General features: G+C 35.9%; 1 protein-coding gene and 1 pseudogene across 1 annotated transcript; both read right to left on the bottom strand.

Annotated features, from left to right (window-relative positions):
* The window catches only part of LOC107506548, a 43834-nt pseudogene extending 29677 nt beyond the window's left edge, over window positions 1–14157 (bottom strand).
* Window positions 14158–22719: 8562 nt separating this feature from the next.
* SPIN4 (spindlin family member 4) lies at window positions 22720–27199 on the bottom strand. The gene has a single exon (XM_016137260.2). The coding sequence runs from the start codon at window positions 26550–26552 to the stop codon at window positions 25803–25805; it is 750 nt and encodes a 249-aa protein (XP_015992746.1). The 5' UTR covers window positions 26553–27199; the 3' UTR covers window positions 22720–25802.
* Between the last annotated feature and the right edge of the window lie 329 nt (window positions 27200–27528).

The raw sequence follows: 27528 nt of genomic DNA, 5'->3' as shown, positions 1-27528 counted from the left end.
CTAAATGAAATGGAGGCAAGCAACCAGTCACAGAGTTCAATAAACTGGTTATAAGGATACTCAATGTACTTAGGGGAGTATAAATGATCTCAGTGAGGACATCAAGAGAGAGATAGTAAGCATAAAAAAGAACATCAAAACCATAAAAAGTACCAATCATGAATAAAAAATACAATAACTGAAATTAAGAAAACACTATAAAGAATCAACAGTAGAGTAAATGAAGCAGAAGACTAAATCAGTGAGTTAGAAGATAAGGTAGCAGAAAACATCCAAGCAAAATAAGGGCAAATAAAAAGAATAAAAAATATGAGGAAAGTTTAAGAGACCTCTGGGACAATATCAAATGTACCAACATCTGCATCATGGGGGTACCAGAAGGAGAAGAGAGACAGCAAGAGATCAAGAACTTATATGAAGAAATGACTGAAAACTTTCCTAACATATCAAAAGAAATAAATATATAAGTCTAGGAAGCACAAAGAGTCCCAAACAAGAGGAACTGAAACAGACTCACGTAAAGACATGTCATCATTAAAATCCCAAAGGTTAAAGACAAAGAAAGAATCTTAAAAGCAACAAGAGAAAGGCAGCTAGTTATCTACAATGGTACTCTTATGAGAATGTAGGCCGATTTTCCAACAGAGACTTTGCAGGCCAGAAGATATTGACATGGAATATTTAAAGCGATGAAAACTAAGAACCTAAAACCAAGAGTACATTACCAGCAAGGCTATCAATTAAAATTGAGTGTGAGATAAAGAGATTCCCAGAAAGGAAAGAACTAAAGGAATTCATCACCAGCAAGCCAGTATTATAAGAAATATTATGCAGACTTCTGTAAAAAGAAAGAAAGAAAGAAAGAAAGAAAGAAAGAAAGAAAGAAAGAAAGAAAGAAAGAAAGAAAGAAAGAAAGAAAGAAAGAAAGAAAGAAAGAAAGGAAAAAAATAAGGAAGTAGCTACTCTTACTTTATTTTGATTTCTATTTAAGTGAAATATCTTTTTTTATCCCTTTACTTGGAGTCTATAAATCAATAAAGCTGAAGTGAGTCTCCTGTAGGTAGCACATAGTTGATTTTTGTTTTGTCCATACTGCCACTCTGTGCCATTGATCGGTAAATTTAATTCATTTAAACTTAGAGTACTTATTGATACGTAAAGACTTACTAAAGTCATCTTATTGCTTTCTGTATGTTTTTTATTTCTATTATTTTATTTATTTTTTCTGCGTATTGTGTATATTTGCTATTTTTCATGGTGGAATGTTTTGTTTCCTTTTTGTATCGTTTATAAGTCTATTCTAGATTTTTTTGTGTGATTGCTATGAGGATAACATAAAGCACCTCGTAGACAATATAGTCCATTTTAAGCTGATAGCAACTTATCTATGACTGACTATAGAGGTGCCACCCTTTTACTTTGCCCCATTTTTTATTGATATCACAGTTTACTTCTGTTTATGTTGTGTATTTGTTAACATATTATAGTAGGTATAATTTTTATATACTTTTCCTTTGACCTTACACTATAGGTAAGAGGTTAACACACTATCCTATTATAAAATTAGACTTTTCTAAATCTGACTCTGTGTGTGTGTGTGTGTGTGTGTAATTTCACCTTTACTAGTGTGTTGTATACTTTTATATATTTTCATTAGAATCTTTTCAGTTCAACCTTAGGAACTCCTTTCAGTATTTCTTACAAGGAAGTTCTGGTGGTGATAAAATCCTTCAGCTTATTTTTGTCTTTGAAAGTATTCATTTCTCCTTTATATCTGAAAGATAACTATGCCTGACATAGTAATTTTGGCTGGCAATTTTTATCTTTCAACATTTTGATTATGTCATTCCGCATTCCTTATCTGTATGGTTTTTGCTAAAATCTACTGGTTGCCTAATGGGGGTTTCTTTGTAAATAACACTTTTTCCCCCCTCTGATTGCCTTTAGGAGTCTATCTTTATTTTTGATACATAATAGTTCAATTATAATGTGTCTTGGATAATATATTTTGTCATTGGGATCATAAGGTAATTTATTAGCTTTGTAAACTTAAATGTCCAAGACTTTTACAATTTTGGAAAGTTTTCAGTTATTTATTTATATAACCTTTTGACTAAACTTCTTCTGGAATTCTAACTATTATATTTTGTCTTTTTCAAAGAACCTTATAGATCTTTAATTCTTTTTTTGTATCTAATTGTGTAATTTAAAATTCCTCAGATTCTCTTTTACAATCCAAATATAAAAATAAGTCATAAGTAAAAAGTTAGAATAATATATACTGTGGAAATAGTATCCCAAAGAGAGCTGTAGTGATTATACTAACAGGCAAAATAGACTTAAGACAAAAATTGTTATGAGACCAAAAGTTCATTCAATCATGATAAAAGTGTCTATTAATCAAGAAGATATAATTATAAACATTTATGCATCAAACAACAGAGCCACAAAATATATGGAGTTAACACTGACAGATTTGAAGGGAGATATGTACTGTTCTGCAATAATAGGTGAAGTCCACTCTGTTTTCGATAATAAATAACATACATGCAATAAATCAATAAGTAAGAAGAGAAGTTGTACAAAACTATGTATCAAGTACACCTACCAGACACATATAAAACAATCCATTAAAACACAGCAGAATACGCGTTCTTCTCTAGTACATATGGAACATTCTCCAGTAAATTCCATATTTCAGGCCATCAAACATGTCTTCTAACTTTATAATGAGTGATATCATACTTATGACTTATATATGCAAAACACAATAAATTGTGACCAGATAACAATAATAAATATATTACAGAAAATATCTAAGTGTATAGTAATTAAATAACAAACTCCTCAGCAACCAATGAGTAAAAAAAAAAGAAAAAGAAGAAAAAAAAAGAAATCACAAGGGGAATTACAGAGTACTTTGAGAGAAGTGAAAATCAACAAACTATACCAAAAACTTATAGGATTTATTAAATGTAGTGTTTAGAGTGAAATTTAAAATGGGAAATATAACTTTACATGTTTAGTAACTATAGAAATAGCAAGCTAAACACAAAGCTAGCAAGAATAATAAAACAATAATGTAGTGGTTATAAATGACATAAAGAGGAAAAAATGTATACAGAGAGAATCAATATAACCAAAATATGTTTTTTAAAAAGATCAACAAAATTTATAGACTTTAGTTAAATTTACTTATTAAAAATGGAAGAAGATTCAAGTAACTAAATCAGAAATGAAAGTAGCAACATTATTGATTTACAGAAAACTTAAAAATTATGATTATAAGAATATTAAAAATAATTGCATTCTAGTCAATTATATAACTTAGATGAGGTAGCCAATTCTTAGAAATGAAGAAATTATCAAAATTAATTCAAAATGAAATAAAACATCAGTACAGACCCTTATAACAGGTACAGAGACTAAATCAGTAATTAAAAATATCCCAGCAAGAAAAAATAAATAAATAAAACACGAGGACCTCAATGCTTCACTGGAGAATCCTACCAATCATTTACAGAAAAATTAACACAAATTCTTCTAAAAATCTTCTAAAAAAGTAGAGCACTTTCAAACATATACAATTCCATCATTACTCTGATAACAAAACTAGATAAAAGTAGTACAGGAAAAAATACTACAAGCCAATATTTCTTATGAATATAAATGATATAATCCTTAAAGAAATAATAGTACACTGAATTCAAGAGCATATTAAAGAATCGTATACCCTAAAGACTCCACAAGAACACTACTAGAAACAATAAGGAAATGCGTTAAAGTTTCTGGATACAAAATCAATGTAAAAAAATCCATAGCATTCTTATACTCTACTAATGAAGTGTCAGAAAAAGAAGTGTAAAAAAATAATTCCTTTTGAAATTGCAGCAAAATGAATAAAATACCTAGAAATAAAACTAACGAAACATGTGAAGGACCTATATAATGAAAACTAGAAGGCCCTATTAAGAGAAATCGAGGAAGATATGAAGAAATGGAAAGATATTCCATGTGCTTGGATTGGAAGAATCGATACAGTTAAAATGACAATATTACCTAAAGCATTATAAAGATTTAATGCAATCCCTATCAAAATCCCATCAGCATTTTAAAAATAAATAAAACCAAAAATCATCAGATTTGTATGGAAGCACAAACGACCCCCAGTTGCCAAAGCCATCCCGAGAAAAAAGAACAAAGCTGGAGGCATCACTCTGCCCGACTTCAAAATGGCATGGCATTGGCAGAAAAACAGACACAAAGATCAGTGGAACAGAATTGAGAGTCCAGAAGTAAACCTATGTTTATATGGGCAAATAAGTTTCAACAAAAAAAGCCAAAAACATACAGTGGAGAAAGGAAAGCCTCTTTAATAAATGGTGCTGGGAAAACTGGAAGGCCATCTGCAAAAGAATGAAAATAGACTGTTGTCTATCACCACACACCAAAATTAACTCAGAATGGATTAAGGACCTGAATGTAAAACCTGAAAGAAAAAGATGCGTGGAAGAAAACATAAGAACCAAACTCAGTGACCTTGGACATTAAGAGGATTTTATGAATTTGACCTCAAAGGCAAGGGAAGTAAAAGCAAAAATGAATGAAAGGGACTACATCAAACTGAAAAGCTTCTGCTCAGCAAAAGAAACTGTCAACAAGATAAAGAGACAACCATCTGAATGGGAAAATATATTTGCAACAATGCCTCCAATAAGGGTTTAATATCCAAAATATACAAAGAACTCATACGACACAACAACAACAACAACAAATGATTCGATCAAAAAATGGACAGAGGGCCTGAACAGACACTTCTCCCAAGAAGACATACAAATGACCAACAAATATATGACAAGATACTCATCATTGCTAGCTATTAGGGAAATGTAAATCAAAACCACAATGAGATACCATCTCACACCCGTTAGAATTGCTATTATCAACAGGACATGTAATAACAAATGTTGGAGAGGATGTGGAGAAAAAAGAACCCTCATACACTGCTGGTGGGACTGCAAGTTGGTACAGCCACTATAAAAAATACTTCTTCAAAAAACTAAGAATTGATTTACCATATGATCCAGCAATCTCTCTACTCGATATTTACCCCAAAGACTTGAAAACTCATATCCGAAAAGATATTTGTACACCGATATTCTTAGCCGCATTATTCATGGTGGCCAAGACATGGAAGCAACCAAAGTGTCCTACGATAGACAATTGGGTAAAGAATCTGTGGTATGTGTGTGTGTGTATATATATATATATATACACACACACACACACAATGGAATATTTACTCAGCAATAAGAAGAGATGAAATACTGCGAAATACTGCCATTTGTGACAACATGGATGGACCTTGATATAATCATGCTAAGCAAAATAAGCCATACAGAAAAATTTGAAAACCAGACTATCGCCTATATGTGGGATATAACCTAAAAGTGACAAATGAAGAGGCCACGCCAACAGAGACTCATAAACATGGACAATAGACTAGTGGTTACCAGAGGGTAGGGGGAGGGGGAAGGAGGGTATTAGATGGTGTAAAATGGGTCAAATATGTGGTAACATACATAGAATGGCTGAATGAAGAAAAAAGAAAGAGAGAGAGAGAGAGAGAAAGAAAGAAAGAGAGAAAAAAAGGATTGTATACCAAAACCATATGGTATTTGTCCCAGGAATGGAAAGGTATTTCAACATAAAGTCAAACACTATAACATACAATATTAATAGAATAAAGAAAAAAATACATGATAATTTTAATATGCAGAAACAACATTTGACAAAATGTAACAGCTTTTTATGATAAAATGCACAGGATGATACTCAGTAGTGAAATACTAGAAGATTTTCCCCTAAGATAAAAAAATAAGACAAGGATACCTTATTACATCACTACTAATCAACATTGTATTAGCAGTTGTAGCAAGAATAGTTCAGCAAGAAAAAGAAATAAATGTGTCCAAACTACAAATAAAAAATAAAACTCTCTTCAAAGATGACAGGGCCTTATATATTAAAAATTCCAAGAGAGACATCTTTTCCTTCCCACTCCAGAGGTGAATTCACTGTAAACAGTGATAGCTGTAAATCCTTTCAGACAGACCCACCACCCTCCTCAGAACCAAGTGGTAGTAGAAATAGTTTGAGATTGGAACTGTTTGGAAATAAATGTTGTTCTGATGGAGACAAGGTAATACTAAAGATTCAAAGCTGCTTTGATCAAGAATAGTCCATCTTTTCTGGACAGTTATAAATAAAAAGGAGGAATAGGAAGATTCCCACCATGGAGAACATGGAGTCTCTGCTGTTTGGTTATTGAAACATTTCCACAGCTAAACATGTCATTTAGTTAACCAGCATTTATAGGTCATACATTTCTTTAGTACCACCTCCAATTAAGCAAGTGCATTAAAAGTTCAATATCAGTGACAAATGTTCCTCCAGCCCAGGAAATTTCTATTACAGTTGTAAACATTTTCTACTATAGAAAAGAAATAACTCAAGTTTATGTTATGTAAATCTTTGCTTTGAGAAAATGAATATGGAATCAAGTCAGAAAGTAATCAACAGGAACCACAGCAATGGGAAAGAAAACTAGAGCTCATGGCTCCTGGGAGTTTGAAGGCATTCCAGGTCAGCAAGCCATTTCCCTTAGAGAGTTCATTATTTTAGAAGACAGTCCACTCCATTGTTGGAAACCTCTACAGCAACACTGTCCAGTAGAATGTTTTGCAATGATGGGAACCTTCCAAAATATAGAGCTATATTGTACTTTCTACCAGGCACTTTGAATATGGCTAGTGCAACTAAGAAATGGATTTTAAATTTTAATTTTAGTTAATTTAATTTAAATTTATATAGTCATATGTGGCTAAGGGGTACTATGTTTGACCGTACAACTCTGTAGTCGTTTTCTTTTTCAATCTATGATTTATACCTTATCTCCTATAAAGGCTCTAAAGTGACTTACCAAAAAGTCTAGCTCAGTGTGAAATAGGAAAATTGAAAAAAAATAAGGATAAACAAGTAAAAGAAGAAAGCAGTTCTGTAAAAGAGAGCAGAGAAATAGACGTTCCCAGACATGCGGATGAGTTAGTCATTGCCTTTGAAAATTAAATTTATTTCTAAATTGCTGGAAAGTAAGTCAAAAATGAAAAGTCACACAGGAAGCAAGGTTGAAACTTGTAGTTAACAATTGTTTGACTGCCAATAACCCTCCTTATTTTCTGAAAACAGTTGCTCTGTCCCTAAAACCTTAGCTCTCATTCATCCTTTCTACTTGGTTATGGTAGAGCTACTTGGAGTGACTCTAACCCAAGCTGGCCAATCACAGTTGTTTCCTTGAGAGACTGGACTTGGGACACAGGAAGGTGTGATCTCTTCCTGCGCTGATAAAGAGAAGGTGTGAAACTCAGGGTCTGTGGAACTGAAGGAAAGAGGACAATTATCTGCACAGATGCAGGAGAATGTAATGTGGTGAGAGTCATGGGTACGGGTTCCAGGCCTATACCTGCTTTCATACTAGTTTCATGACATTGGCCATATGCACTAACTTCTCCAGGTCTCTTTCCTGTACAGAAGGCCAGAAGTACCTAACCTTCTGTAGACTGACCACAGGCAAAATGCATGGGATAAGGAAACTCAGATGAACACAACCTTAAAATTGCCATCTTTAGTGGGCATTTGCCATATTTTTGGCTGCCTAGCACCTACACTCTTTCTTATCTGGGAATAAACCTTCCAGAATATGCCTCTTGGTGGGAGACCAGGACTACTTCCTATTGCATTAGCTCGAGTTTGCTAAATGATGCTTTTCTCCGCAAACTTTAGAAGCAATGTAGTCTGTCAAAATGTGACCTGGGCTGGGCTAATTGAATGACCCTGACTAGAGCTTTAGAAAGACTTGACTTGTGGTTGTCATGGTGATGGTGGCATTGGTGTCCAAATACTGGCTCTGGCGGGAGCAGCACCAGTGGCAATGCGCTGACCAGATGGCTCCTGAGACATAACCCTCACTGGCTTCCCCTGTCTAGCCTCCAATTTTCCAAGCCTAGTTCTGCAAACTTCCTGTTGATTCTGTGAACTACCAAATATATTGTCAATGAATTCTTTACCTGCATAAGCTAGCCAGGAGAGGGTCTTTGGTTTGTAACCAAGAACCTTGATTTTCCATTTCATTTCTTTGAGTAATTACCTGACTAAAACTAGACACAAGTTTCTCCCTTGGCTTTTGTTGCATCACTGTCAACTAATATTACTCTCCCAGTCCTCAAGGTGGCATGTTTTTATCAATTTTTGCACAATCCTATGCTGCTTGGACAGCCACTTGGCCACATTTGGTCTAATTATTATGCCACGACACAACTTGCGATGGCAGAGTTTTAAAGGAACGTGCAGGTACCAGACATGCTACATTGCTTCTAAAGTTACCAGCATCAGATTCAGGGCTGACGATGTATTCTGGAAAGAGGAAAAGAAGTTGTCTTCAGGATGACTGAATTTATACACGAGTCAAATTTTCATCTTCTATGTAAAATAGATATGCCAGAACATCTTATAATAATCTTATCATTTAGATTAATAAATTAGTATTCTCTACTGAGGAAACAGTGTATTATAGTTTCACCTTCTAACACAAAGTTCTCCCTAGAATATTTTAGTTCAACAGTTTAACCACCATATTCTTCTCTGAATTTCAGACTAAAGCATGTTTACACCCCATGCCTAATAATATTCCCAGGAAACAGTAGATAATAAGTGTTTGTTGAATGAATGAACAAGGGAGCTAATTAATGAGTCAATGCACAAGCAGTCTACCAGAATAGAATAGGGAATCAGCCACTTGTGTTCATCCTGGAATGACAGATCTTCTGTGAACTTGGTAATGGAGAGGGAAAAAACAGGGCTGATGATCCAGAACATCTCCTCATTACAAAAGTATAAAGCTGTTTAGGTATGTTTGTTATTCATTGTAAGGAAAGTTTACAATTAAATCCTTCTGTTAAAGTAACAAGCACACACACCAGGAGACTTAGACTTAAACTCTAAGATACTCATTGATGGGGCAGGTTGTGATCATATATTATGGTAGAGTTAGATATGCTAATACAACCTTTTACAATTAAAAGTTAACCTCTGGCACTTGAGGGGTTCTACTTAACTCCTCTCTCTTCTTTCATCCATTTTAGCTCTCCAGGAACAACTGGAATAGCAGACTATTTTATACCTGGCTCAAAATCATTTGGATGACTTGGCTAATCTCTTAGGGCTTACATTTCTGATTCCCCCACATTCTTCATTTAATCCAAAACAAAGAAGGAAAAGAAACATTGCTGACATCATTTGTCATCCATACAGATAAAAATACATTTCTGTTGTTTTTTCTGCTTTTATCACATCAGGGGAACAAAGCTAGATAGATTTTCCACCAATTTGGGATTGCCTCACTTAAAATATTCACTAACCGGTCTTTGAAAAATTCAACCTGTGAACACTGGAGTCTTCTTCAAGGAATAGTCAGTCATCCTCCAGGGTAGCAGAGCTTAGGTGTAAGATGCCAGGGTGACTGCTGACCATTAGGGATGTGCCTTTGATATTAAGATGAATTAAGATACAACCACACAGGCAGACACTCCAGATTACAAGTTTTAAGTTGAGTGGAACTGCTTTACACTCAGAGCTTCTCAAATAAATACAAATTGCACAGGGATCATGATTCAGGATCTAGGTTAGGCCTGAGAGTCTGCATTTCTAACAAGCTTTGGGGTGGTATCAGTGGTGGTAGTCCTCAGACCCCACTGGGAGTAGAAGGCTCAGGCTCCAAGGTGAGCAGATGGACAATTATTTACATAGCAGTAACTGAGAATTTTCTAGAGCAATTTATGGTATAGCAGATACACTCAGTAAAGAAATCTTAGAGTACAGAAGAAAAAAAATATTTTAAATATTCCCATCCCCCTTTCCCTGAAGTAATGGCTCTTGGATTTGGCTGGCTGCAATTAGAATCATTTGAGGGAGCTTTGAATGTCCTGGTGCCTGGGATCCACCTCAGACCAATGACATCAGCATTTCTAGGAGTGAGACTCAGGTATCAGGATGTTTTGAGGCTTCCTCAAATGACTCCGGTGTGCAGAAATTGTTGAGAATGGCTGTTCCAAACCTTTACTGAGTCATTGTATTAACTGCCACCTCTGCCTTTCACTGCTCCTTCTACTGGCCTCCTGTACTTGGAATGTTGCTATACTCCACCTGTCTCTGTAACCATGTCCTCCGCCTTAGATTTGGGAATAGCAGCCATCAGCCCATTTGCCATGGAGAGTTCATCTCTAAAAAAAATTCTAACACACACACACAGCACTCAAGCTAATAAATAAATTCAGTGAAATTGGAGTCTAAGCCAAACGCCCCCAAATTAGTTGTGAACTAGCAATCAACAATTCAAAAAGGTAAATACAAAGCCATTTCTATTTACAATAACATAAAAAAACTTAAAAATAAATTTAACCAAGAAGGTGCAAGACATGTACACTGAAAATGGCAAAATATTGTTAAAAAAACAACATATTAAATTTCTGAATAAAATGCATGGCATCTTATGTTCATGGATTGGAAGACTAAATATTGTTGAGATTATAGCACTACTCAAAGTGACCTACAGATCCATTACGATTCTTTCATTAGTTTCAATGTCCTTTTTAATTTTTTGTGGAAATGAAAAGCCCATTATCAAACTCACATAGAATTGCAAGTGACCCCAAATAGCCAAAACAATCTTGAAACTGAAGAACAAATTTTGATGCTCCACACTTCCTGACTTCAAACCTTAGTACAGTAGTACAGTAATCAAAACAGTGTTCTACCAGCATAAGGATAGATAAGATTAATGGACTACAACTCAGGTTCAAGAAATAGGCCTGTATTTGTATAATCAATTGATTTTCATCGAAGGTACATTCAACAGGGAAACAATAGTTTTTTAAAACATATTGTGTAGGAACATCAATACAAATGCAGAAAAATAATTTTGGACCCTTACTTATCATCTCATATAAAATTAATATGAGACCTATATGTAAAATTAAAACAATAAAACTCTTCAAAAATCTCATGACATTGGACCAGAAAACAGTTTCTTAAATATGACATTAAAAGTATAATCGACCAAAGAAAACAGATAAATTGGACTCAATTGCCATATAAAACTTTTGTGCATTAAAGGAAACTATATAGAAAGCGAGAAGGCAATAATGTTTGCAACTCATATATCTAATACAGGTTTAGTATTTGGAATATGTAAAGAACTCTTACAAATCAACAACAACAAAAATATCAAATGAATTGAAAATGACAAGATAATCTGAATATGAACTTACCTAAAGAATATATACAAATGCTCAATCTTATTAATCATTAGGGAAATGTAAATAAAAACCACAGAAAGCTACCACTTCACACCCACTGAATGACTATAATTTAAAGAAAAGTAAAATATAATGATTGGCAAAAATGTGAAAAAATTGGAAACTTCACACAATGCTGGTGGAAATGTAAAATGATGCAGCTAAGTGGAAAATACTTTAGGTGTTACCCAATATGTTAAACATGAAATTACTTTATGACTCCAAAATTCCACTCCTAGTTATATGCCCAAGATCATCAAAAGCAGATGTTAAAAAAATTGTATAATACTCAAAAAACTATTCATAATAACAAAAAAAGTGGAAACACTCTAAATGTCCATCAACTGATAAAAATGTTACGAAATTATGTATTGGGATAGTTACACAAATTTGTGAATGTATTACAAAAATACAATTTAAAATGTTTAAAAGAGTAAATTTTATGTTATGTGAATTTTACCTCCATGAGGTACAAAAGGGCTCAGCTAATATAGTTAATGGTGAAAAACTAAAAGCCTTCCCTCTAAGATCAGGAACAAGACAAGGCTGTCTGCTATCACCACTATTATTCAGTATAGTACTAGAGTCCTAGACAGATTGATCAAGCAAGAGAAAGAAATAAAAGGCATCCAAATAAGGAATGAAGAAGTCAAATTGTCACTTTTTTCAGATGACATGATTCTCTATATAGAAAACCCTAAAGACTCCACTAACGCACTATTAGAAATAATAAGCAGATACAGTAAAGTTTCAGGATACAAAAATCAAATCAATGTTCAAATATCCATAGCATTTCTATACTGTAATAATTGATGGTCAGAAAAAGAAAAAAAAAAACAATTCCTTTTGCAATAGCATCAAAAAGAGTAAAGCACGTAGGGATAAACCTAATGAAGCATGTGAAGGACCTATATACTGAAAACTGTAAGACATTATCACAAGGAATTGGAGAAGACACAAAGAAATAAAAAGATATTCTGTGTTCATAGATTGAAAGAGTCAACATTGTTAAAATGACCTTATTACCTAAATTATTACACAAATTTAATGCAATCCCCATCAAAATCCCAATGGCATTTTTTTAAAGAAATAGAATGACAACAAAAAATCATTAAATTTGTATGGAAACACAAAAGACCCTGAATAGCCAAAGCAATACTGAGAAAATAAAGTACGTGGCCAGTGGTTTCACTCAGCCTGACTTCAAATTATACTACAAAGTGACAATAATCAAAATGACATAATATTGACATAAAAACAGACACACAGACCAATGGAATAGAATTAAGATCCCAGAAATAAGCTCCTGTATATATGGGCAAATAATTTTTGACCAAGGAGCCAAAACATAGCATGAGAAAAAGAAAGCCTCTTCAATAAATGGTGCTGGGAAAACTGGGAATCCACATGCAAAAGAATGCAACTAGAATTAACCCAAAATGGATCAAAGGCCTAAATATAAGACATGAAACAATGCATTACATAGAAAAAGACATGGGTACTAACCGCATGGACCAAATGAACGAGAGAAGATATTTACAAACAATACCTCTGATCCATAATATAAAAAGAACTTATACAACTCAACAACAAAAGAACAATTTAATTATGAAATGGGCAGAGGTCTTGAACAGATACTTCTTCCAAGAAGACATACAAATGACTAACAGACATATGAAAAGATGCTCAAGTTCGTTAGCTATTTGGAAAATACAAATCAAAACCACAATGAGATACCACCTTACACCTATAAGAATGGCTATCATCAATGGAACAAGTAATAACAATCGTTGGAGACATTGTGGGAGAAAAGGAACCCTCATACACTGCTGGTGGGAATGTAAATTGATACAATTACTGTGGAAAACACTATGGTATTTTCCCAAAAGATTAAGAATATAATTACCAAATGACAGCAAGCCCTCTTCTGGGTATTTACCCCCAAAATTTGAAAATATGTTTTCTCCCATTCAGTCAGTTGCCTCTTTGTCTCGTTGATGGTTTCTTTTGCTGTGCAGAAGCTTTTTAGTTTGATATAGTCCCATTCACTTATTTTTACTTTTACTTCCTTTGCCTTTGAGGTCAAATTCATAAAATCCTCTCTAAATTCAAGGTCCATGAGTTTAGTAACTATGTTTTCTCCAACATCATCATCTTCTTATCTCTATTTCTTCATCCTCCTCCTCCTCATCATTCTCTTCATTTTCCTCATCTTCCTTTTTGTCCTTCTTTTTCTTGCTTTTTTCAGGGTTGACGACCTTCTTTTTGCTGCATCAGGTTTTCTTTTAAGCTCAGTATGCAGCAATATCCTTTATGTATGTTTTCCTTTGGCTTAGCAGCCTTCTAAGTACAAGGCTGCTTGTTATCTGCAGCAGTGTTTTCCATATCTCTCCAAGCTTCTTTGCAACATCATCAATGAATAAGCTGGTATGCTTTCCTCTGATCTATGGGCAATACTCAGAACAAAACAAGGAAAAGCTGAAGGAGACCTCTTAGGTGCATTGGGATCCTTGAACATTTTCGTTTTCCATTTTCACTTCTTTCTTAATGGAACTTGCCCAACTTTGTCATGTCTTTACATTTTCCTTTCTTTTTAATAGACATAGTCCTCCACCTCTCTGAGCACTTCTTAGAAACTCTGAGAAGTTGATTGAAGTATCTGGGTGCTTTTTCTTATTCTCTTCCTGGCAATTTGCACCAAGAGTGACATTTTGCCTCTCAGCTTCTTAGGACCTCCCTTGCCCATGTTTAATTATTTTTCCCCAGAGAACACAGAGTCACTTAGTTCAGCTTGCACTTACCCCAGCACTATCTCTATGGAACTCAAAGCGCTGCAATGGCCATAAGAACAAGACCAAGCAGGCAGTTATATTTCTTAAAAAGGTAATTGTTCAATAATGTCTTCAGAGTGGAAAGGCAGTTCAGATAAAAAATTACTAGAATGAGTACTATCAATGTAAGAATGTCCAAACCTGTAGAGAATTTTTGTAAAAATTTATTTGAGCCAAAATGTGGATACACCTGGAAGCAAAATCTCAATAGACTGAGATAAATGCTTCAGAGAATAACGCTTTGCAATTTATTTTGTTCATTTGAAATTAAAAGAGGAAAGTAAGAAAGATTACATGGAGGCAGGAGAAAGCAAAGTGGAGATTGTATTATAGGATAGTTAAAAAGATTATGAGCTCTCTTGAGGGTGGTTATGGCTTATTTCAAAGGTGTGTTAAACCTTGATGCACAGAAACAATGAATGAGGCTTACTTAAGGCAAAGATAAACCTTTTACTAAATAAGTTATATGCCTGGTATATTACTACCCACTATGACCTTCCGAGCTAGAAATTTATGATCAGATCACTCTGTGAGGTTACTTTCCATAGAACCACTTTTTTCATCCACAGTTCTCAACTGAAGGAAGATAGGAGCAATAAGAGTTATGTCAGTCTTAAAGATTTGTTGAGCTACCTTTTTCTCTTTTTGTTCATTAGTATTTTGCAATGCATCTTTCAATGAAGATCTTTCCCAATAATGTTTATTATAATTCTAAGTTGTTTTTAGTAAAACACTGTCATTTTTGCTGCAGTTTCTTGCACTATAGTTTTTAGAAATAAAAGAAACAGTTATCCTGGAAGGTGGCACACTTAACTGTGGATTTTAAGGACTCCCCTTTTTTTTTAAGCTAAGTCTTTGGGTTTCTTAGAGCCAAACTAATTCTCAAGAGGGATGTACTGTATGTTAGGAATTGTGGAAAGTTTTACAGTGTACCTTATTGGGTGGGAATTTTCCTGAGGTTGGTGGGTGACCTATTGTCAATTTAATCCATTCCGTGACCAACTCATCCTAATACTGTAGTCTTTGGATTAGGTGACGAGCACTAAAATATATCTTAAATGCTCAATCCATGCCTACTAATTTTTGCAGTAATTTTTTCCATCATTCTCATTAGAAACTAACCTTTATCTACAGAAAACAAAAAACAAACATGTGCCCCTTAATACATTGGCAGTAACCAAGAAATGTTACTGCATCCTGGCCACAAGAAGGCCCTGTGCACATGACCAACAATTCTGTTGAAACCTTGGGCTGGGGAAAGAATTGAACCAGCAAACCCCAAGTGAAGTAGACTGCTGTTTGATTTCAAACAAAATGGAGAACTGCAGCTGCCAATATGGAATCTAGAGAAGGATTCCATCAAATGGGGAACTGCAGCCTAAATTGTCATCAGTTCCCAATGTGGAATTTAGGGACAGAGCTAAAGAGTTGGGTTTTCCACCCAGGGGATTGCAGTCTAAATGTGTAGGAGCATGACACCAGGCAGAAATGTCTGCCAGTTCAATTGGGCTTTGAGCAGAACTGTCTACTAGCTCAAGCAGACCTGCACTGTAAAAAAAAAAGGCAACTAGATCAGAAGCTCAAACACAAAAAAAGTGAAGCTTGGTTTGAGAGGGACTTACCAATGGTCCTCAGAAATGTTTAAAAAGACAGTGAATTCAAAATGAGATTCATGAGGACCATTTTTGTGTTTCTGGTTAACTCTGAATAGCATCAGAAATTCATTTTTATCTCACTTCTGCCACCAAATCTGTTTAAAAAATCAACAGAGTAAATTTTAAAATCTAATTTGCTTTATTGAACAATTCATAAATTGGACACCATCTCATCTAGCCAGCAGAGAGATAATCCAAGAGACTTTACAAAATGGCAAGTGTTTATAGGAAACTGGGTGGGACAAGAAAAATAATTAAAGGAAATAAAGGATTGTTTCAGGCAAAATCATCTGTCTTTGGGGGAAGGGAGGCAGACATTTTATCAGGCAGATTGCCTCATTAGGGATGGACAAAAAATTCTACACCAATTGGTTTAAAATCTCATTCTTCAGAGAGCCTAAAACTGCAATTAGGTTAGATATTAAGTTTAGGTGGGGCTTAACAAAAGTAACTTCATTTTGGATATGTTTCTTTTTTAACAACAACACCAAGGGCAATAACAACAACAACAACAACAACAACAACAACAACATAAAAAAGATGATAGATAGATGATAGATAGGCAAATAGATAGATAGATAGATAGATAGATAGATAGATAGATAGATAGATATCCTATTAATTCTGTTTCTCTGGAGATCTTGAGTAAAACAGATTTTAGTATGAAGAGTGGTTCTAGAGTAACCAAATTTTAAGTATGAGTCTTCTGAAATAGTTTTGGAGTTTCTAGAATTGACTGTGCAATCTGATTAGATTTAAATAAGCTAATGACTATTTACAGTAATAAAAAGAGTAGTGATAGTTTATAATATGAACTATTTATAGAGATATATAAAATATCTTCACCAGATAGTCCTAATCAACTGTTAATTATAAACCAGGAGCTAAGCGACTCTATATGTGATTCTTTCAAACATTTGGAAAACTAATTGCTCCAAATGTTTCTGGATAAAGTGGTGAAAGAGAAGGATGAGATCAGGGATTCAAATTTCATCTCATAAGCCCCACAATGACCTAATTGCTTCTATGTTTTTCCTGAAAGAGTCATCTCCTGTAGCTGCAGGCCTGAAATTGCTGAAAATCACATGTAGAACCTCATCCTATATGGGGTAAATTACAATGCAAGTTGAACTCCCAACCTGCTGAGCATGTCTACTGTTAATGTGCAGACATATTTGGGAAAGAATGGGATCCTATAAACTGGGATGGAGATGTATGGGAAAATCCTAATGAAGCAGAGGACATTGAACACTGAAATTCTATTGAGTTTTTATTGCTAATAGAAGAGGTTTCTCCACAACTTTTCTACCCCCAGAAAAAATGGCCTCCACAACCTTAGTAAAAGTGTCTTCCTGACCGTGACTAGTAGGGGTGTCCCCATCCCCAGTGGTATCAGTCTACCACTAAGAGTGGTATCAGCCTTTCCACCTCTGTCTGAAAAGATTTACCCTGCATTGCCTGAGGAAATAATAATGGAATATTTCTCAGGATTCACCTCTGCCACCCCTTTTGCTTCTAGACCGACAACTACATTCAAGTGTCAGTAGGCTTCTGAAAGTGAGGTACAAAGTATGACTTATGAGGAAGTGTCCTACACTACAAAGAACTACTTGATTTTTCTAACTGTACAAGCACAAATACTGGGAACATTTTGGGGAATAAATACTATGAGTGTGGGGCAATGGTGGAAGAAAAATAAAGTTGGATCAATAAATTATAGATATAGGCTCATTAAGCAGAGATTCTGTGTTTAATGTTGAAGCTTAGGAATTTTGAAAAGGGCTCTAATAGTTTATTTGATTAGTTGAGTAAAACATGAACCAAGAGAAGCCTATCACGACTGAATTGGAAATAACCTCCCTTGGTTCAGTGTAGAAGAAGGGATTCAGAGGCATAGGTAGATCAGAATTTTAAATCGGATTTGTCATTTAAGACCTATTCACACACATTGAGAGTACAGAAGGCATACTTTTTTCTAATACTATGAGAAATAAATCAGTGAGGAGAGCCCTTGCAACCTTGACCATTCTTTGTAGGCCAGACCTTACAGTGTGAACCACAGACACTCAATTGCAAAATGTAAATATAATTGAGGTAGTTGGATTGGGGTGTCAGAGGCCTAGTGGTGACATTCAGCCACCAAAGGTAAAGTGAACATAATTACTGTAATAGACGGGAGAGTCAAAGCGGTAATCGGAATAGTCTGACTCATGCTAACTTATTGCATCAGCTAATTAATCATGGTTTTCCTAAAAGTAAAGTAGATAGGAAGCCTGTTAAATTCTCACTCAGTCTGTATAAGCAGAAAAGTTCTAGATAAGTGAACAAAAGTAAACCTGAATCATTAAAACAGAGGGTGTCAGGCCCTTAATCGACTCCCAGAATTGAACCAGTTAACATATCAAGAATCTCTTGAACCCAGGGGAGGCTAAGTCTCCTTAAGGAAAAACCATGTGTGGGCACCAGGCTTGACTGGCCCAAAGTCTGGCTAGTCCAAGGTCTGGCTGTAATCCAGGCCCACAGGTAAGAATAGGACTACAGACTTAGAAAATACGTAAACATACTTCAGTTTATTGTATCACATGTGTGTGGCTGAATGCCACTTTTGTACTCTGCTATGTGAGGAGCCATGCAGTCCCCTGGAGAGCAGAGAGAAGAAGAGAGCAGAAGGGAAGAGAAGAAGGGGAGCACAAGAAAAGGGAGCAGGAGAAGTGCACGCAAGACTGCGTGCCCCCTGCAATAGACTGCACTCCCCAATAGAACTGCATTTCCCAACAGAAGTGCGCTCCGCACAATAAAGTTGGTGCCTGCTGTTTCATCCGTATGTCTGCCTCTTGTGCATTCTTCCAAATGAGCCTCACACCGTCAAACTTTCTGGGTCAGGTCAGCAATACCTCGGACCGTGACACCATGACTCACTATAAAAAATTTATACTGTTAATCTTCCCCAAAGGAACCTCTGGCTTTATACCAGGGTACCTATATATTGAACAAAAGGAAATAATCAGACCTTTGAGGACTACTGGACATTGGCTCTGAACTGACTCTGATTCCAGGAAACCTAAAACATTACTGTGGCCCTTCAGTCAGAGTAGGGGCTTATGGAGGTCAGGTGACCAATGGAGTTTTAATTCAAGTTTGTCTCACAGTGGTTCCAGTAGGTCTCTGAACTCATCCCATGGTTATTTACCTAGGTCCAGAATGTATAATTGGAATAGACATACTTAGCAGTTGGCAGAATCCCCACATAGATTTCCTGACCTGTAGAGTGAGAAATTTAAAAGTAGGAAAGGCTAAGTTGAAGCTATTGGAATTGCCTTTACCTAGGAATCTGGTAAATTAAAAGGAATACTACATTCCTGGAAGGATTGCAATAATTAGTGCCACCCTCAAAGACTTAAAATGTGCAGTGATATTAATTCCCACATCTTCATTCAACTCTCTTATTTGGCCTGTGCAGAAGATATATCCTAAGGAATGTTATCAGAGGATTATTATAAAGCTTAAGCAGGTGGTGATACCAACTAAAGTTGGTTTCTCTAATGTGGTTTCATTTCTTGAGCCAATTAACATATTCTTTAGTATCTAATATGTAGCCATTGATCTGGCAAATGCCTTTTTCTCCATCCTTGTCCATAAAGTCCACCAGAAGTAGTTTGCTTTCCGCTTGCAAGGCCAATAATACATCTTCATTGTCCTAACTCAGGGGCATAGCAACTCCCCAGCCCTATGTCATAATTTTGTTCACAGGGACCTTGATCACTTTTCCCTTCCCCAAGGTATCACCCTGGTCCATTACATTGATGACATCATGTTGATTGTACCTAGTGAGTGAAAAGTAGCAGTTTCTAGGCTTATTGGTAATACATTTGTGTGTCAGAGGGTGGCAAATAAACATAATTAAAATTCAGGGGCCTTCTACCTCTGAAATTTCTAAGGTCCGAGTGGTGTGGAACATATCAAGATATCCCATTAGTAATGTAATGGCTATGTGTATAGCCAGAGGGGTGATAGTGCAATCAGGGGGATTGTTTCACAGTCTGATATGTGTATAAACTACATAAATGACTAACCAATGTAGTATATACTTGAAACTAATAATAAAATAAAATGCTTAAAAAAGTTACTCCTTTTAAAGTGAAGTTGTTGTATCTGGACCTCTTACAACCAAGAAAAGTCATGGGACTTCTTGATCTTCATAATCTCATGAGACAATTCTTACAATGAAAGTGTAAATGAATGAACGAATTAATTAATTGATCTTTATGGTTTGTTTATATGAAGAGTCCTAACTTGCTTAGCATAATGAAGATCAATTTCTGTGGAATAATCCATCTCTCTTTTTCTATCTCTCACTGTCTCTTCATCTGAATTTAAATAGTATATATGTACCCCTCTAACCTGTTAATAGTATTTATCACATTTCTCTTGTTTTGTAAGGTTTTGTATCCACCTTATATCTCTGTTATTGGTCTGATGGCTACTTGAAAGATAGAAGACTATGTAGCATTCATCTTGGTATCCCAGAACCTCTAGAAAAATGTTTTATAAATTTTGTTTACTTCTAAGAATAAATGAATGATAAAATAAATGAGCATTGATCTAAGTAACCAAAGTAACCTGTCACTTTACTTACCCTGCTTTATATTTTTATCAGAGCAATCATCACAGTCTGATATGTGTATAAAGTGTTAGGAGAAAGGAGATAGGAATCTGTTCCCACCCTGCGTGATATAAGCTGTAAGCATTATGGAAACAGGACTTCGTTTCTGGTTATTTCTCTCTCCTAAAACAGTGATATAACCACTGTCAGTCCTGCCTCTGATTTAGCACTAGGATATAAGAGAACTCCAATATCACCCTGAAACAATATAAGACCCAATTCTAGACTGGTGGCCCAAGGAAGAAGGTATGACTATCTGTCTGTTCCCAATAGGATGTAAGCTTCAAGACAATAGAGAACTTTGAGTTTTGTTTACTGCTTGGTTGTAGGGCTAACTCAGAACATAGTCCCTCCACATATTCATAACACTGATAGCTGCTCAGCCAACAGCCAAGGAAGGTAGTACATAAGGAATTTTCAGCAGTGCCTACTCCCAAGGACATTTTCTGCTGCTCCCATGGACGTTCTCTGCTCCTGTAACCAAGCAGCACATCTTGCTCCCATCTATCTGAGGAGGCTGCTCCCGCAAGGCAATAACCCCTCCCTCTGCTTGTGTGCATAAAAAAACTGCTTGCACTTGGTCAGGAGCAGCTACTTTCTCCTGAAGCTTCCCCGCCTCATGAGTAATAAATGGCATTCCTAACCCCTCTGGTTTTTCCAGAATATCCAAACCCAGGTGCAAGTTCCAGGTCTGGGGTTTCTGTGTTACACTGGTCAAGACTGAGCCCCCCAATGATTCAAAGAAAGCAATAATATTACCATGTAATGATCTGAAACTTGGCTGGTGAGCATGACATTCTACATTAATTTTTTTATCTTCCTCCCACTGACACAGAGTTCTACATTTTGCTCACTGCTATGTATTTGACCTCTAAAACGGAGTTAGAACTAGGATGAACCTTTACTCTAACAAATTGTGGGTTATTCCCAAATTACTATGAAACAATATGAAGACCGAGGCCCATGTGTATAGGGTGGTGGTGGCTCTCCCTACCACCCCCATTAGGATATATGTTTCTAGAGAGCAGGGATCTTTTTTCTAGATTGTTCATTGTTCTATCTCCAGATTTTAGACCAGCACTGGGCCTCTCTCCCCTACTGTGTTAATAGCCTAATGTCATCAAGAAACAATATAAAACAATGAGGACTTGAGGCCTAGTTGGAGAGTAGGAACTAAAAAGCATTATTTATCTAAACTGTTTACACATTTGTATTTTTTGTTGTCTAAAGACAAACTATATAGTGTATAGTTTGTCACATAGTACATATGTGATAGTACATACATATCCCTCTAATCTTTTAATGATATTCACATTCTTGTAAACTTGTTATGTATACTTTTATACTTACCTTTTATCTTTGTTAATGGTCTGAAGGCTACTTGAAGGTTTAAAACAAACAAACAAAAACGTGTTAAGAAAGGAAGGTTTTGTTTTGTCCACTTTTGTGTCCTAAACTCTTAAAACAGTGCAAAGCTTAGGGCCAGACTCCCTCTGAGTGTCAAAATGTGGGATAACCCCAATATTATCATAGGGAAATATAAGACCTATTTTTGGTCTGGAGGCAGGGGTAAGGTGGTAGATATCTACTTTGCCACAGCCAAGATACAATCTCTACAAGAGCTGAAATTTTGTCTTTTTTTTAAGTCAATTGTCAGCGCTTTCGCTAGGGCCAAATTTCTTGAGTGTCAAGAGTAGTGAAAGTACCTAAAACAGCAACTAGTCTTCTAAGGTCAATGTTATTCACTGTTTTTTTTTTCTGTTGCAATTTGTTTCCTAATTGGAATAAAAGAAGATTCCTACAACAAAAACTAAAATAAATTCTGCATGGCTTAAAGTTTACCACTGATGTTGAAATACAAAAAAAAAATGACAAAAATCAATACTATTATTGATTATGGTTATATTTGCAGTAAATATGTAAAACATAAGCAAGACACACCAAATGCAGAAGAAGGAAAAATTATGGTATTGGGAAAGATATTTATTATTTGTAATGCTCTGACTTTTTAAGAATATAAATCTATATCTAAAACAAAGATGCCAAAATGTTGACATTTGTTAATTTTAAGTAGTTAAACAAATGTTTTTTTTTATCTTTTATACTTTCTACATTGTTTTAAATTTTAAAGCAAAATATGAAGAGAATTTAAAACACCATTATAGCTGCTGACTTTATTTATTACAATGTTTTCAGAATTTAACATATCTAGGACATACGCATATGCAACACATAATGACATAAAGCATCTAAATAATACAATTGAAGATCGATAAAAGAGAAAACTTTACAGTTTGTGTGTCACTGGGACTACGTATTCCTTTTCAATAGAAAGCTTAAATAAACCAATTACATTGAAGAGATAAGAAAGCTGATTAAAGATCTACCATCAAAAGTATCACTGGGATTAGATGGTTTTACAACTCAGTACTAGCTAATTTTTAAAGAACAAGTAATTCCAATGCTATTTAAACTATTCCAGACCACAGACAAATATTGAAAATTCACCAATTAATTTTTTAAGCTGGCACAATTTTAATAAAGATACTTGATAAAGACAGTGTAAGAAAGAAACAAATATAATTTCACCTTGAAATGTAAATGCAATAATTCTGAATAACATATGGGTAAATAAAATACAGGAATGAATCAAATGATTATTACAACATGACTAAGTAGGATTTACTCCAGAAATACAAGCTTGGTTCAACATTAAATACCTACCACTTGAATTCATTATGTCAACGAATTAAGGAGAAAAATCATATAATTTTACTAATAGATGCTGAAAAGACAATTGATAAAATTCAGTAATCACTTTTAGTAATAATGCTATGAAAACAGGAATAGAAGAAACTTCCTAAATTCCCTAAACATGTTAATAGTTACTGACTATTTACCAATAACCAACAGCAAATGTCATATAAATAGGGAATACTAAAGATAATTCTATGAACCAGACAGGGATATCTGTCATTATCATTATTCAACATTGTTTTAGAGAATCCAGCTAATGTAATATAATCATTATAAACATTAGAAGAAATAAAATTATCTCTATTGGCAGGTGAAGTGATTGTATATCCAGGAAGTCCAAGATACACTATTTTAAACACCCAGAGTAATTTATAGGATTTAGTAAATTGATTAAACTGAAGGTAAAAATAAAGATTCATAGTTTGTCTATATTGTCCAAAATAACAAGTTACAAGTGAGCAGTAAAAAAAATACTCAATTCAAAATGTCAAAATGTGACAAAAACTGTAAAAATATTTAGAAATAATTTTAATCTAATATGAACCTAGATGGAGAACATTATGAAAACAAAAGCAAAAGATTTTAATGCTGTATCCAAACTTTTGAGTGTTAAGAATTAATATTATCAAAACAATCCTCTAAATATATATGCAAAACTCTAGCACAATTCTAAATAAGATATCCAATTTTTTTTAATGTAGAAAGAATGCTTTTAATTTTCATATGAAAAAATGAATGTCTAGGACAAGTTATATAAAAGAAGAAAAAAATACCAATGAGAGGTAACTTGCTTTACCAGAGTCGAAAATTTAAGGTCAAGCCACTATAGTTAAAACAATATGACCTGGCCCAGACACTTGAACATGGATGATTTATTTAATAAGTGTAATAGCACAATCAAGTATCCAATGTAAACAAAATGTATAGTTTGACATCTATCTTACACCATATACAAAACTAAATTCCGGATGGATCAAAATTTGAAACCTTAAAATTAATGTTTTTTGAAAAAAAATGCAGGTGAATATTTGTATGACTTGGGTGGGGCATTCATCTGAAAAAGACAGAACATCAAAAAGCAAAAAGGAAATAGTAGTTATCTAAATTTTTAAAAAACCCTGTAAAATAAGATACCATCAATAAAGATTAATGATAGGATGGAAAAAATTATAACACATATGGGCTAAAATGATTACTATGCACCATATAGCAAATATAGTAAGAATTCTTACAAATCTATAAGAAAATATCAAAGATTCAATAGATGAATGAGCCTAGGATAAACACTGGCAAACCACAAAAAAAGTCCAAACAGCAAAAACCCACTCCTCCCAAAAAATCCCCCCAAAATAGACCTCATTAAGTTTGTCGATTAAAGAAACAAAACTATGTAATTTTTCGCCTTCTAGATTTGCAAACATTAAGAGTGCTGGAGAAGATGCTGGAAAATGAGCACTTTCTTTTGGAAAGGTAATTTCGTAATATCTTTTAAAATTAAATATATGACAACCTAGAGATCCATTTCTGGGTATCTACTCTATAGAAATAAAAGCACCAATATGTATTAAAACAGTGCTATGGTGAAAAAACAGAAGGGAAATAACTTAAATGACCATCAATAATGGAATGGTTGAATACCTTTTGGGGGAGAGAGAGAGAGAAGGGAAGTGGGTGATATAATTAATAAATGTGATGGCACAATCGGGTATTCAATGTGAACAAAATGTATAGTTGGACCTCTGTCTTATGCCATATACAAAAATAAATTTCAGAGGGAAAGGGTAATGGGTGATTTAATAAATGTGATGGCATAATCTGGTATATAATGTGAACAAAAAGTATAATTGGACCTGTATCTTAAACTATGTACGAAAATAAATTCCAGAACGAGAGAGCCAGAGGGAAGTGAAAGGAGGGTAAGGGTGGAAAAGGGGAAGAGACAGTGGGAGAGGAGAGGGAGAGATATCCGCAACAACTGATCAGAAGGAATTTCATGGATATGCTAAGTAAGAAAAGCAATTACAGAGAAATGATGTGGCTTGACATTTTTACAGAAACAACTACAACAAACATTTTGCAAGAGGATGAGAAAAACATGGAAGGATGTGTGTGTATACACACATTATGTTGTTAACACTTGTTACCTGGAGAGAAGAGGGAAAGTAAGGAAATGGGGGGAAGGGCATGGTGCAGAGTGACACCATTAATTTTTCTTTATCTAGTTTTTCATTATTCCAATGGTCGTGAACACTTTTCTATTAGCACCCAATTTAAAATTTCAGTTACAGAACAAGGCAATATCATAGGTACCAGAATACAAAGGCAAAACTGTGGAACTAGTCAATGTAAGAGTTGGAGGCACAATAAGTAATAATAAATTCCTGAATCTCAGACACCAAAACTGTTTTCAAAATTTCACAATTACATGAACACGACATATTTTACATTTAATAGTTCCACAATTTTGGCAAAGAGTGCAATGAATTTAGGGAGTTTTCACCAAACCATAGACATAAATGTGAATATCGTCATCAAACTTAATAAAGTAGACAGAAGGCTTGGCCACCACTTGATGGATGAAAATGCCTGTTCTCTTGGACCCGTCATCTTTGGCATGCTCTACCTGCTTGCCCACGAGACTGTCGACCACTTCTCCAGGCTCCCGTTCTGCTGTAGGAAAATAGTAGTTGGAATCTGGAATGATGCGCAGGTCACCATCTTTGTAGTCATCCAGGAGCGTGTACATATAAAGAACTGGATCCTTCTCGTAGGTGATGTAAAACCAAGTGTCCATCACAGGAGCTCGCGCCAGGACCATGCCCTTCCATTCATCTTTCCTACCGTGCTCACCCTCAAACACATGCCCCACTGCCTTGCCAATCAGGGAATCTGCCAGCCGTGAATCAATGCGAGGAGTTGGCACTCTCTCAGGAAGGATCTCTAGCGCTAAAACTCTCTTATCTCGGTGCAGTTCCAGTCCATACACACTATCTTTGCCATCATATTTGATAATATAGAGAGTGGGCTTCACGGAAACCTGCTCGAGCACGGTGCCCTTCCACTGCTCCACTGGCTCGTTGCCTTCCTTCCAGCCGTGTTGAATGCGACAACCCACGATGTTCCTACGAGTGAGGAAAGTGGGCTTGCGTCGCTGCTTCCTGTGGGTGTGCCTTTTCTTCATCAGGTATGCAGACACACCGTCTACACCCATTGGAGGCACAGTTGGGGGCGACATAGCTTGAGATTTAAGGCGGCTTAGGCAAAGCTGCCACTTGCTCGATTAAGCTGAGAAAAAGTCAATGCTTTCCAATATGAGTTCTTTTTTCGTGATCTCTGATTCCCCGTCAATCCTCCCTTCACCGAACACAAGGCTCTCACCAATGCTTGGTAGAAAAGCTCTATCTCTCACCGTGGGCACTGGGACAGCGTGGGCCTATCCCGCCAGGGAGGGGTGTCTGCAGCAGTGGCGGTTGCCGTAGGAGATGGCGCGCGCTCTTGTGCTGCCCGCGCCTGGCTCCCGACCGGATTTCCAGCCCCAAGTCCCGAACTGACCGCTTAGTTGTTACTGCTGGTGCTGCGGCTGTGAAATGGCGATGGAGAAGGAGACGACGGGAAAGGCAGGCAAAGAACCAGAGGGATGGCTGCAGTGGCAAAGGCACCCGCGGTGGCGGGTCTCTGATGAGTCTGTGCGGCCTCCGGTTCGCAGCGCTGCACTGTTCGGCCTAGCTCTGGCGCCTAGGTTTTTGCCGCTTCGGGAACACGACCCCTCTGAGCCCGCCTGCGACTCGGCCCCGCCCTCCACCATTCTCCCTTCCGCTTGGTCCACAGCTGCAGGGCGGGTCAGTGCGCGCGCTTGTGTTCAGTCCGCAGAGTTACAGGCCCTCACTCCTTCATTTCCTCACGCGCCCCCGATCTCTTCCCTCAAACCCGAGCCAGACTGGCCAGCTCCCCTCCTCCCTCTTTGGCCGCCTGCCTCCCGCCAGACTCCTCCACAGCCGCTCCATCTGCTTTCTATCTTCCAGGAATGCCTCACAAAGCCTTTAAAAAATAATATTCAGCACACACACACACAGAATTTGTACATACAAATTATTTTCTTTCAGTTAAAGGGATATGAGACTGGAGAAGAAAAAGCCTGTGTGCAGTCCACCATCTTGATCCAAACTCTTTTGTATTTTCTATCTGATCACTCCTCGTAATGTTTTTTAATA

The sequence above is a fragment of the Rousettus aegyptiacus genome, unplaced genomic scaffold, assembly GCF_014176215.1.
Source record: "Rousettus aegyptiacus isolate mRouAeg1 unplaced genomic scaffold, mRouAeg1.p scaffold_m13_p_9, whole genome shotgun sequence".
Classification (NCBI taxonomy): Eukaryota; Metazoa; Chordata; class Mammalia; order Chiroptera; family Pteropodidae; genus Rousettus; species Rousettus aegyptiacus.
This window is presented reverse-complemented; position numbering and strand designations above follow the sequence as displayed.

Coding starts and splice junctions, on each gene's coding strand:
- SPIN4 (XM_016137260.2), bottom strand. CDS start 26,552: ATGTCGCCCCCAACTGTGCCTCCAATGGGTGTAGACGGTGTGTCTGCA.